Genomic DNA, 13,103 nt, shown 5'->3' with positions numbered 1-13,103 from the left:
CACACTGCTCCCAAAGAGGGGGGGCGCGGCGGGCGAGCAGGGAGAGGGGGGTGGGAAGCTGGAGAGACTGGGTGACATCACGGGGCTTGGGGAGAGACAGAAAAAAAGTTACTTAAAAAAAAAAAAAAAAGAATGGTGGAGCCCTTGAGCCAGCGGCTGCCGCAGTTCCTTTAAAAGGAGATGTCTGCAGCGGAGACCTTTGTTGTGCACTCCCAGCCTGTCCGGGAAGTGTCTCGCTAAAGGAGACACCTCTCTGTTCTCCGCTCCCCACCACCAGCGAGCAGCTGCCGCCAAACATGTTGTTGCAAAACACGGGGCCTGTGCTGGGAGCCGGACAGGAAAGGGGGAGTGAGAGGAGAGCTGGGAGCAGCAGGCAGGGGGCTGTGGCCTGCCTGGCAAAACCTGTCCAGGGAGGGGAGCTTCCCCGAGGGGCCTCCAGGCAGGGTGCACCCTGCCCACCACATCCAGGGCCTGTGGGGGAGGAGGAGGGTCAGGCCTATTGAAAGAGATGTGTTTAACCAGAGTCTCGAAGCAAGGCGAGGCTTGAGGTTTGCAAGGGATCAGGACTCATGGCTCATGGGCACCTGAATCTCCTAGATGGCTCCTAAATCCCTGCCTGGTGTCACAAAGCCTACTCCTAGCCAAGGAGAGGAGTAAACCTCCCTGGAAGACGGGGAAATCCTGCCTTTGGACTCAAAGTTTTCCCCCTGCCTCCCCAAGCCTTGCTAGGATTTGCACGTCTCCTTCAGGAAGGGCGACCCTTGCAAGCAGACCATGTCTCTTGAATCGGCAACAGCTAGAAGAGGGCTGCAGCGCCAGGGCTGGAGGCTCCCAGGGGCTGGGCTGTGCTACATGAAATGAGGAAGGGTGGCATGGTTGTGTCTGGTGGCTGTACCATAATGTAGAGTGGCTGTGCAGAGGAGGGGATATTGGTATCTTGGGCCTGGAGGCTCCCAAGGGCTGTGTTGTAACAGGGGAGAAGAGGACAAGGTCATGTCTCAGGGTTGGGGGCCATGCTGTTATGTATTTACACATGTTTCGGCCCTGCCGCGGCCTGCCATGAGACCTGCCCTTCTTTCTTTGACAGAGCCAACATCTTCCCATCTGAAGAGTACCTGCATTTGGTCCATTTTTGAATCCCCAAATAGACCCTGTTCTTCCCAGGGCTTGAGGATTAAAGTGTTCGTAGGGCCGAGTCTGGGTCTTCTGCATTCAGGCCCCCTTCGCCCAGTGTTACCAGGTGATTTCCCATGGGCTCTGCCTCCTCTGCTAGGGACACTTGCTTCCCCCTGCCATCAGTTGGCAAGCAGGAGGCCACGTAGTCAGCTGCTTGTGATGGGGACTGCATGTCTGAAGGTCCAGAGGGAGAAGCCCCTGGCTGAGTTGTGACTGATCAATGACCTTTGCTTTCTTCCATCAGGTTGACAAGTTCCCATTTGGGGCTCGGGGTCGGAGCCCAGAGCAGCCATCACAATAGCGTCCAACAGCTGGAACGCCAGCGGCAGCCCCGGGGAGGGGCGGGAAGATGGACAGGAGGGAATGGACAAGAGCCTGGACAATGATGCCGAGGGGGTGTGGAGTCCGGACATCGAGCAGAGCTTCCAGGAGGCGCTGGCGATCTACCCGCCCTGCGGCCGGAGGAAAATCATCCTCTCGGACGAGGGCAAGATGTACGGTGAGTGAGACCTGGCCTGGGCACCTCTGGGGGTTGGACAGGTCTTGCCAAACAGGGATTGCAGGCATATTGCTGCTTAGTCAAACTGACAACACTTAACGTGATGTGAACATCCAGGTAAGGTGCATAATGGCAGCTACCACCTCTCAGGGGCGAATGCTGCCCCTTTCCAAACCCAAATCGACAGAGATGTCCCCTTGATCGAGCTGACCTGTTTCTGACTCCATTGGGGTTGGAGGGCAAGGAATGTCCTGGCATTAAATGCAAGCAAGCGGTGCTGGGCTGGGCTGGCTTCAGGAGGAGGTTTCAGCTTGATCCCCAGGACTGATGTAGCCCATCCAAAGTGTCTGGTGGGGTTCGGCTGGGTGCGAGCAGGCTCAGCATTGAAATAGGTCATTGCAATGGTTTCTGCAGCACCTGCTAGGGCTGGAGGCTCTCTTCCTCATCTCTTATTCTCCTGAGAGCTGAAATCTCCCTGCATCTAAGACTTCCCAGGCTCATGTAGTCTTGGCACCACAGGCCGGTCAGGGGAGCTCATTTACTGCAGACTTGCCCCTCAGAGCTCAGCCCACCAGCCTCCCAACCCAGAGAGGTCTTTGATACAGGGCCACCGAGAGCTCTTGGTATAACCAGGGCCTGCCCTGCCTCCCAGTCACTGGCCTGAGTCATGTCGTAGAAGGCGGACACCAGCCGTGTAGCCTGGGTGTTTTGGGTTGTGTCCCTGGTAGCTTTCTCCTACCCCTTCCATGGGCCCTTCAGGGATGGCCATCTTGGAAGATTCAATAAGAAATGCAAAGTCTAGCATTTAGGACAGAACAACTCTGCACACCGGTACAGGCTGGGGACAACCAGCGAAGCAGCAGCTCTACAGTGGACAATAAGCTGAATATGGGGCAACAGTGTGCCCTCGTTGCCAAGAAGGCCAACAGCATATTGGGCTGCACTGGTAGAAGTGTTGCCAGTAGGTCAAGAGAAATGATTATTCCCCTCCGTTCAGCGTTGGTGAGACCACACCGGGAGTACTGTGTCCGGTTGTGGGCCCCACTGCAGAAAGGATGTGGACAAATTGCAGAGAATCCAGTGGAAGGCAGTGAAAATGGTTTGGGGGCTGGGGCACATGTCTTGTGGGGAGAAGCTGAGGGAACTGGGCTTATTTAATGTGGGGAAGGGAAGACTGAGGAGGGGTTTAATAGCAGCCTTCAACTCCCTGCAAGGCAGTTGCAAAGATGATGGAGCTGGGCTGTTATCAGTGGGGGCAGGTGACAGAACAAGGAGCAACAGGTTTCAAGTTGCATCAGGGTAAGTTTAGGTTAGATATCAGGAAAAGCTTTCTCACTAGGAGGGTAGTAAAGCCCTGGGACAAGCTACCCAGGGAGGAGATGGGATCTCCATCCTTGCGGGTTTTTAAGATCTGGCTGGACAAAGCCCTGACTGGTATGATCTAGTTGGGGATGGTCCTGCTTTGGGTACGGGTTGGACTAGTTGACCTCCTGAGGTCTCTTCCAACCGTAATCTTTTATGAGTCTACAAAGGGATGTGACTCACGGGGCAGTGTTAAGCTGTGTTCCCCACGCTGTTGACCCACATTTGGCTTGTGTTCCCCTTCCCTGGTCTCTGTCCTTCCCTCTGTTGCGTCTCTGCCTTCTCTCAGCCCCTCCCTCCTTGGTTCTCTCGCTCCCTCCCTTTCTCTGCCTTGCCAGACTGACTGGTTTGGTGATGTCGCTTCAGCCTCAGAGAGCGACTCTGCACAGGGAGCCCACGCACCTGGGCTTGGGCGTGCCAGCCGGCGTGTCTGGCCTCTTGTGCAGGTCATAAAGAAAGCACTCCTTCCTTCTGCTCCAAGGCTCCTTCAGCACCACTTCTTGGGTTTGCAAACCATAGCGTGGTATCAGCGTCCGCCAACGCCAGCGGCTTCCTGGGTTCTGGGGGTTGTTTTCTTTGCTCGTAGAGCCAGAGACTGTTCCCAGGGATGTCTCCTTCCCCCACAGATTTGTGCCCTCTGTTTCTGGCCCAACGGGTCATGTTTCTCCAACTAAGTCATGCGTTTGGCCCAGTCCTCTGTGTCAGACGGGATCACCTTGATGGTAGAGAGCTCAGCAGGGAGATGTTTGAACCCCGTTGATGGTGAGGGGCGGGGGGCGCGGACTGGGGAGTCTTCCTTTCGGTTCACGTTTAAAAACATAACGAGCAGAAGGAGTGAGAAGGTGCCCAGGTGAGAAACTATGGGAGAGAAACCTTGCTGATGCCAGGCTGTGACATGCCTCTGCGTCTGCCTCCGCCTTGTGTGGTTTGTCAAGGTGAGACGTGGAGCCTACATTTCAGTTTCTGTAACTTTATTGTCATGACAAGGCAGATGCGTGCTGCGTGAGTCAAGGGGGAGAGGGACTGTGATGAGAAGAGGCTGCTGCTTGAGGTCAGGCCATATCTGTTGGCAGCTGTGTGTTGGGGGGGCCTTCGGAAACAAGTTTTGATGGGTCTCAGTCCAGTTTGCAGCAGCTCTGATAGACGCCCCATAAAAACTCTTCTACTGGTATCAATACCTTCCTGGGTATTTCTTAGCAGTGTAGCCAAGGGTGGAATGGGCCATGTTTGTTATACCTGGACTTGTCCGTTAAGGTGTCCCTGTCATGCAGAAGCCAGACGTGTTTATGGAGAGAAGAGGTGGATGCCTGTCCTGCTGCTGGCTGTTTTGTATCTGTCTTGGGATTTCAGCCTCTAGGCCTGTCAGACAGACCTGGAGCTTTCACCAACACTTGGGCATAACCAAGAGCTTAAAAACCCCAGTTCCAGTATCCCACAGCTGCCTGCTCCCTCCATTCCTGCCTCTGTGCCATAGATTCTTGCATCCTATCAGCATAATACAAGACAGGGCTTGGTCAGTATTTGGATAAGAAACCTTGCACTAAAGTCCAGGATGCCACTGGAAAGGTGCAAGTGAGTAGTTCCCTGTCCCTGGGCTCCCATCTAGTATTGGATTGTGATGCCTTGCTATTGAGATGCAGTATGATGGTTTAAACCCCATCAGCCTGCCCTGTGCTTTTTCTGTTTCTCCTCTGGCAGTCACTGCCTGGGGTGGGTGCAAATCCAGATTGTCTCCCGTGTTGTTGCCCAAGTCATATGATATCACAATCCCACATCTGTGACTTCAAACCCATTTCCCTGGGAATGGACTATCATGTCGCACACCCTGGATTATGATGCTGGAGGGTGAACTGGGGGGGAGAAGCCAAGAGACCAGAGGAAGACTCTGTCTTGTCTTGTACTTTAACCTCTGCTATTAGGCTTTGGGAAGTTCTGCTCCTAGCTCTAGCCTTGATTTTGCCTTGGTTTTCCCCCTCCATAAAATAAGGCAAATGCCTGTCGTGCAGGAGTGTGCTGATCTCAAGGAACAGCAAAAGACACTATAGAAGGGCCAACAGATGAGCTGCTGCATATGGATCCCATTCTGGAAGGGAAACTGGTCGCAGTCACTCTCGGTGCCAGCAGACATATCACAGACAACTCGAACCAGGCTGTTTGCTTGAGAACCAGCTCTGAGTTGAAGGGAAGCGCAGATGGCCGAGGCTGCCGGACATCTCTCGTCATGCTTCTAGTCGCAGGAGGGGGTCCCAGCGCACCCGCAAAGTGCAGCCCCTTCATGGGGGGGAGATGGTCACATGCCGCATGAATTTGCCCAGGACCCCCTTCAGCAAGCTCTCCCTAAGCTTTCACCCTTCTCTGAGCCACTCTGTCCTCCTGCAATGGCTGGAGTCTCCAGCCCCTCCCCTGTCTCCCCCCCCCCGGTCTCCAGGCTCCTTGATGTAAGGCAAGATGTCTCCTCTGCCCTGCTCGGGATCACCCAAAGGCACCTCTGGCTGCATGGGCCTGCCTCTCGGCCCTGGTCCCCATCCAGCCAGCCAGCCCGCCCAGCAGGGCCCCTCTAGCCCAGGGCCCTGGGGATGGAGGCAGAGGGGACTGGAGGATTCCAGAGCGGGTGCATTTTTTGGATTTCTCCAGGAATAGTTGAAGTGCCGCCGGGGAGCTTGGCCTGCGCTCAGCAAACCCAAGTGTGCAAACCGGTTTTTCCAGCCTCTCGGAGACATCTGGCAGCTGCTTAAAGAGACAGTGGCCCAGTTCTGCTTTCATTCTCCGCTCAAAAACTCCTTTCCCCTTTCTCTTCCCCTCTCTCTGTGCCCCCTTCCCCAGCCACCTCTGCCATCTGGGCAGTGTTTAGAACTGGCAGCAGAGTGACAGGGTCCTTTCCCGGGGGGGTGAGCACCGTGGGAGGGGTATTTCAGCCAGTTTGGGCCCCCCCACCTCCAATCCAGGCCAAAGGAAGGGGCTCAGTGGGGCTGTGTCTTTTTGTGGGTCGGTCAAGGAGGGCCACTGCTTCCTTGGCGTGAATCCCTTCCCTAGCCAGCAGCTCTGGTTCCCCTCTCTGCCCCAGTAGGGTGCCTGCCTCTCTCGCATGGAAGTTGGATGTGTGAATGCACTGGGCACCCCCTGATGAGGGACCCCTTGGAGGAGCAAAGTATCACCCAGTGGCAGCAGCAGCATTAATGGCTGAGGAGGGTCTGGGGTCTCCTCCCTGCAGGCAGAGAGGGCTTTGCTCACACCTGCCATGTGGAGCAGTCGGTCATTCCACTGGCAGGACATCTGCTCTCCGGAGGGATCTGAGCCAGGGCTGGGTCCTTCGTGCCCAGAGGTAAGAGGTCCCATAATTAACCTAGCAGGGGCAGAGCCAGGGATGCTTCCCCCATCTTTCTTCTGAGGAAGAGAGGAAATATTTTGTTCACCTGCTGTTTCCCCATCACCTTGTGTCCTGGGCCAACCTGCTAAACCCTCCAGCTAATGCATTCAATGACACTCCATACCCTACTCAGAAATAGCATTGCATATCACTGCAATGCCCCCAGACTTGTAATCTTATCTCCTCTTGGTCCATTATTGCAGAATCCATCGGCATTTTTCTTTTTGAAGGATTTTGCAGTAATACCCCCTCCATCCAAACTCCTGATGGATCAGTTGCTGGTTGCTGTTTATTATAGCATGATGGTTACACAGTCCCAGCTGAGTCCCATTGTCTTTAGGTGCTATTCAACCTACAGTGGGGGAATCCTGAAATGTTGAAGTGAGGGTGTTCTGCTTGCTTCGCTCATGGTAACTGTGCAGCGATGGAGCAGGGGAGCTGGATTGCGGGCAGAAGAAGAGATCCTAGCTGCTGGAGAGGTGCTGGGGGGACCTTGACCTGTAGTAACCTCTCGCACTTGGGTAGTGGCCAGGGTTTGAGCATGGGCCTGGGCTGCACATGGTGAGGGGCACTTCTCTCTTCGCGGTGGTTGCAGGGCACCCAGCCAGGAGCCCAGGGAGCCCGCGCGCTTGCCCCCAGACAGCAGGTGTAACTTGAGTTGGACTCGGCCCGGGCTGGTATGCCGTTGCGTGCTGATTGGCTGGAAGGTTGTCCCACTAGGTTATTTTTAACAGAGCCGTCCAACTGGTTCACGTGGTGGTGTCAGGGGAGAGGAATTTCAGGAATGTGGTAATTTGGAGGAGGACCGTGCCCTTCTAGAGGGAATGGCACTGCCTCTGGTGAATCACCAGCTGGGACAGCCTTGCAGAGATGGCCCTGAAGTGCCTGCCTGTACCAGGGGGCACCAGAGACCTTGACCCACCAGAAATTGGGCTGGTGGTGGAGAAGGGGGGGCTTTCCTGCTGGCACCGCAGACAGACGGCCTATTTGGGCCAGTACCTGAGATGGAGCAGGCACAAGCTACCATATGTGCACTGGTACACACTACAGAAATGGGGTTGTGCACTAGTCCTGGACACGCACACACACTCAGGCACGGTACAGAGGAGGGACACAGTGTTACACAGGTGTGCTGGGGGGGTGGCATGTGCCCACAGGGGCAGGAGACGGGCACAACATTCAACAACTGTGTACAATAGGTGGATGTATTGTGCACAGCTCAGCTTCCCATAGGTACGCTGCAGAGAAGTGACACATGCAGTTAGTGGGGAGGAAGAGAGAGAACGGGGCCGCCCCGAGGTAAGACATTCAGCCGCGCAGAATGCCGTTCGCTCCCATCGGAGGAAGCAGATCCCAGCTCGCTGTCCTGGGGCAGCTTTTCTCTGACCTCCTCTTTTTCCGCTCCCCTTCCATGTCCATTTTCCACCTCCGTCTTTCTCCATCTTCTCTGATTTCCTGCTCCTCTGTGCCCTGCCGGCAGCTCTCTCTTTGTTTCCCCTTCATCCACATCCTGAGGTCTCCAGGCCTGTTGTCCCCTGCTTTTCTCCATTGAGCTCTTACGCTCTTGCTTCCCACGCCCTCCTGCCATGCTGCGAGGCAGGCCGTGTCTGGAGTGCCACTTGTCGGGTCCTGCTGTTCTGCCCCGTGCCCAGGGAAAGTCCCAGCCAGACCTTAGGGTCCTCGGGGCCCTCGTACGTCATGGTTATTAGTCCCAGGGGAACGCCTCTGCTCTTGTGCTGTAACAGCCCATCAGGGAGTGAGAGTCACGCTGCCAGTCTGATTGAATGTGTCAGGTGGGCGCCCGCCATGTACTTAAATGATACCTCTTCCAGGGTACAGCTAGTGCCGGGCCCTAAGGACGACTGTATGGCTTCAAGGATTCATGAGTAGAACAGTGCAGGGACCAGAGAGAAATGGTATCCAGGGTGCTCAGACCTGGAGATACCCAAAGGGGAGAGTTCAAGGGAAGACCTCGGCTCCTACATATGTACCAGGAGTGGCAGGCACGATCCCAGATCATTAGCAGTTGGTCCCTGATTCGAAATGGCTGCAGTCAAAGGAGGTTAATGTGCGGTTTGATTTGGAGAAGCAGCTGATGAAGTGCGTCTTAAGATGTCAGTGTGCTCAGCATTGAAGGGGCAGCCTCAGAAAGCATCTCCAGGCTTCTGTTGGGTCCTGATGTGATAGCTAATAAATACAGTAGGAGTGAGGACTGGCCAAGGTCAAGTCTCCCCTCCCTACCTCAGAGCGCTGTGGAAGCCCAGGCAGCCCTCGCTAGGCCATGGCACGCTGCAGGTGGGGCCCCCAGGGATGAGTCGTACAGTATGTCGTTCTCTTGATTTGCTCTTGTTGCAAAGAAGGCTAACAGCATCCTGCGGGCACTGGTAGGAGTGTTGCCAGCAGGGCAAGGGAAGTGATTATTCCCCTCTATTCAGCACCGGTGAGGCCACATCTGGAGTCCTTGTCCAGTTTTGTCCGCCCCACCACTACAGAAAGGATGTGGACAAATTGGAGAGAGTCCAGCGGAGGGCAACAGAAATGGTGAGGGGACTGGGGCACATGACTTAGGAGAGGCTGAGGGAACTGGGCTTATTTAGTCTAAAGAAGAGGAGGCTGAGAGGGGATTTAATAGCAGCGTTCAACTACCTGAAGTGGGGTTCAAAAGAAGATGGGGCTGGACTGTCCTCAGAGGTGGCAGATGACACAACAAGGAGCAATGGGCTCAAGTTGCAGCAAGGGAAGTTTAGGTTGGATATTAGGAAGAATTTTCTCACTAGGAGGGCAGTAAAACGCTGGGACAGGCTCCCCGGAGAGCTTGTGGACTCTATCCTTGGAGGTTTTTAAGACCCGGCTGGACAATGCTTTGGCATGATCTAGTCGGAGGTGGTGCTGCTTTGAGCAGGGATTGGACTAGGTGTGATGTCCTGAGGTCCCTTCCAACCCTCATTTTCTGTGACTAGCACCACTGCAGCAGGGCACGGGGTCAGCTGCAGCTGCCTTCTACAGGGTTGCAGTCCAGCTTTCCGCTATAGGAAGCTGGCTTCAGTTCAGAGTAAAGATGAGCACTGGTGCCAAGAGGTTGGCAGGCCCAGCAACTCAAAGTGAGCGTGCATCGGCGTGTGGAAGCACGGCAGAGCGGGAAGGGCACCAGCTCTCCTCCCAGCTCTGCCACAGACTTGCCGAGTGACCTTGGGTGAGTCACTTCCCCTCTCAGTTGCCTGTCTCCCCATTTGTAAAATGGCTTCTCTCACAGGGCCTGCGAGGGCTGGTTAATGTTAACACCCCACCCGCTACAGCGAAGGGGACCTACGCCGTCCCTCTGACGGGAGCGCAGCAGCCTTCCGCAGGTGGGAGGGACCGCTCGCGTCCCCAGTCGAGAGGGGTCTGGGGTCTTTGGGGGCACAGGGTTCAGGGGAGGGTCTGCTCCACCTCTTCTCTAAGGGCTCCAGTACAAAGGGAGCCCGCTCCCTGTCACTGGGAGCATTGTTACTCTCGCCTGTGGCACACGCCTCCCCTTCCCCTCCCCGCGAGGCGTGAGACACAGCTGACCCCATGCAGCACCTGGCACTGTCTTTTGACAAGCGGCTGGCGGGGGCGTGAGGAGGGGGTGAAGGGGCTTGCGCATCTTTCCTTACAGCTCAAGGCCTGTCCGGAGAGTCCCCTCCCACTACCCCCGGAAGGCACGGGGCGTTGGGCGCTGCTACAACAGTTGCTTGGCTTTTTTAGTTTTTTTTTTTTAAATCTTAAACTAGCTCCAAGGGCATTTCGACTCGTTCCAGCCACCACCATCTGGTCCATTAAAATAAATCTGGCGTGCTTCCCCGCCCCCGTGTTTGGGGTGGGGGGGACGAGGGGAGAAGAAAGCTCCCAGCTGCTCTGACGTTTGAATTTAGATTGGCCACAGCTGGCCTGTAAAATGTGGAGCAAAAGCAGTCCTGCTTCAAATTAGGCTGAGGACGCTGGGAAATGCTGTTTAAAAGGCCAGCGTGTCTGCAAGCGCTTGCTGGGCACCAGGGAATTGAAGGGGACGGACAGAGGGGCAGGGGGATAGTCGGTAGTGTTTTTGGGGTGCTGGGGGCTGACCCCCAAGTCCTGCTCCATGGGCTCTAGGGCTTCCTGGTGCAGTCTCTAAAGATGGCCCTTGACAGCACCCTCCCCAGGGCCCTTCAAGAGCAATCATCCCAGCAGACCAGGCTCCTGGTGGAGTGGGAGCTGCGAACTAGCTGTGCATAGTGCCCTGGCTGTCCTTGGCATTGCCATCTTCCAGCGAGGGTGAGAGGGAAGGAGCCCTGCCTTCAGTGACATGATGAGAGGATGTTTCTAGGGCAGAGGTGGGCAAAATGGCAGCTTCAACCAGCAGCCAGACTTCATTTCCCGGCAGCCCCTGCCCATGTCGCTGCGGCTGGTTTCCATGGAGCGGCAGTGCCATGGGGGCCAGGGTTTCTATGGAGACCAGCCCCAGCAGCACTGGCAGGGTACATGGCAGGGCAGGGAGCTGCTCCGCAACCGGGGCTGGGATCTTGCGATGGTGACAGCGTGGTCCGAAGCCGGGGCAGAGCTGCGATCCGGGGCATGTGAGCAGCAGATCGCAGCTGTGCCCCGGCTCCGGAGCACACTGTCACCAATGCGAGATCCCAGCCCCACAGTTCCCCACCCAGCTGTACACCCCGCTGGCACTGCTGGGGCTGGTCTCCATGGAAACCCTGGCCGCACTCACTGCCTCACTGCTGCTGGGGTCTCCATGGAAACTGGCCCCAGCGACATGGGCAGGGGTTGCTGGGAAATGGAGTCCACCACAGGCCAGACTTTGTCGACCCTTGTTCTAGGCGATCTCGTGCCTGCTGGGCCCTGCCATCTCATCGGTACAAGCCGCCCCTATTCTGTATCACGGCCACCTGAGCACCCTGTGGGTGGTAAGATGACCTCTGTCCCCTCTCTTGTGATCACTTTGGAGTCCTAAGGCATCCTGCCCACCCCTCTGCTCACAAATACTGTGACCTCTTGGCCTTCTACATCCACCTTGCCCATCTTGCCTTAACAGCTGTCATGACAGTGCCACCTTCTGGCAAAGCCTTGTCACTTGACAGGGCCTGTCCGAGAGGGATTCTGGGTTGGGCTGGGCTGGGCTGGAGATACTGGGGATAGGCTGAGGTAGACCCCACCGTGAAAAGGGAAGGGAAATGTCTGGGTGATGCAGGGCAGACAAGGGACATGTTGCTCCTGCATCGTGCCTCGTACTTACTCTTTCCTTTGCTTTAGGTCGTAATGAATTGATAGCAAGATACATCAAGTTGCGGACAGGGAAAACACGGACAAGGAAACAGGTGAGAAAAGCATTTTGTTTCATTTAAAGAATGGGTCTGAGTGAGAGACTTGTGGGAAAGCACAGTCCTGGAGGGACCGGTCCACAGCCTGTTGTAATCACTGGGCGCCTGGTTCATTTCACTGAGCTTAGCATCAAAACTTAGGAGGAAACGGGGCTAGCAAGGAAAGCCCAAACAGAGTCAGGATACCTGGCTCCTGTTTCTGGCCATGCCACTACTTTGCCATGTGGCTTGTGTTTTCCCATCTGTTGGATGCTGGGGGGATAAGGCTGAGATGCTTCACGGTTGGATGGTGTAGCTGGCTTACTGTGCTTAAAGTTTTGGGACCCTTGGCTGGGGAGCTGCTGTTTCAGGAAAAGGTATGTTAATGATGGATGAGACTCTCATGCCGTTGCTTATGAAGAACTTTTGATCCCCTGCATTCATAAGACTTGACACTGGGTCCTTGTCCCCTCCTCTGAATGCCCAGCTGGCTGGATAATCAGTGAAAAGTGATCCTCAGAGTACCTGGACCGTAGGGTTCAGTTTAGGTCAGCCTCTCTCAGTGACCCTGCTTATCCCAGCCCTGCTCCAGCTGCCTGAGCAGCTGCCTGGACATCTCCCCCAGGGCAGTGCTGCCTACCAGGTGCTCTGTGGGGCCAGCCGTACTCTGAGAGCAGTCTTCTGCCTGGAAACCTGAAGAGTAGAGACGGGCATGACAATGGAAATCACTGAAGGGCATGGGGAATGTTCCCAGAACCTTCCAAAGCCATTTTGATACCAGGAGTTCCTGACATACCCTGGTTGCACCCAGCCCTGTTGCTTTTAAAGGCCTCTGGTCCTAAACCCAATAATCTCCAGACTGTAGACTAGATCTGAACTATGCAAATTGGCCTCTCCTGGGGTGTTTGCTCCTCTCTTCTAGGTGCCAGCCTAGAGTCCATCTCTTTCTATTCTTCTTACTGCGGTAGGGTAGGAGGGTCTGATGTCTCGGGTACTGTTATGTCGGTGTCCTAGGAGCCCGTCCCACTGGCAAGCTCTCCCCATGTTCCCCACAGAAGGTCATGGGTTTGGTTAGGCTATAGTGAGGACCTCCAGGATTTGTCATGAAGCTTCTCATCCTCTCCTTCCAGCTAACTTGGTGCTTCCCCGCCACATCCTCATTTGTTATATTGGGTGAGTGTGCCAGGTAGGTGACTGGCACTGCTGAAAATCAGCCTGCAGAGAGCCAAACCTACTGCCTACCCTTTGAGACTATACAGGCTGTGCCTGGCTTGTGGAACCAAGGGAACATGGGTCTGCTATCCAGGACTGTGCCTTTTATATACAAGCGTCTCATGGCCAGTAACCGTCCCGTTCTGCCCAGGCTTGAGACCTCCCTGGTTGTCATTGGTCA

General features: G+C 55.4%; 1 protein-coding gene across 3 annotated transcripts in view; it reads left to right on the top strand.

Moving 5' to 3' along the window:
* The window catches only part of TEAD3 (TEA domain transcription factor 3), a 29,534-nt gene that overhangs the window by 1,669 nt on the left and 14,762 nt on the right, over positions 1–13,103 (top strand). For all 3 annotated transcript variants that reach the window (XM_019546202.1, XM_019546200.1, XM_019546201.1), the window contains 2 exons: positions 1,421–1,675; positions 11,664–11,728. In XM_019546202.1, coding sequence (XP_019401747.1) covers positions 1,540–1,675; positions 11,664–11,728 — 201 coding nt within the window. In that variant the 5' untranslated portion in view covers positions 1,421–1,539. Of the gene's footprint in view, positions 1–1,420; positions 1,676–11,663; positions 11,729–13,103 lie in introns of those variants that run through there.

The sequence above is a fragment of the Crocodylus porosus genome, unplaced genomic scaffold (assembly GCF_001723895.1).
Source record: "Crocodylus porosus isolate Cpor-Errol unplaced genomic scaffold, CroPor_comp1, whole genome shotgun sequence".
NCBI classification, from domain to species: domain Eukaryota; kingdom Metazoa; phylum Chordata; order Crocodylia; family Crocodylidae; genus Crocodylus; species Crocodylus porosus.
Note: the sequence above shows the minus strand (reverse complement) of the source record. Positions and strands in the feature narration are given on the sequence as shown.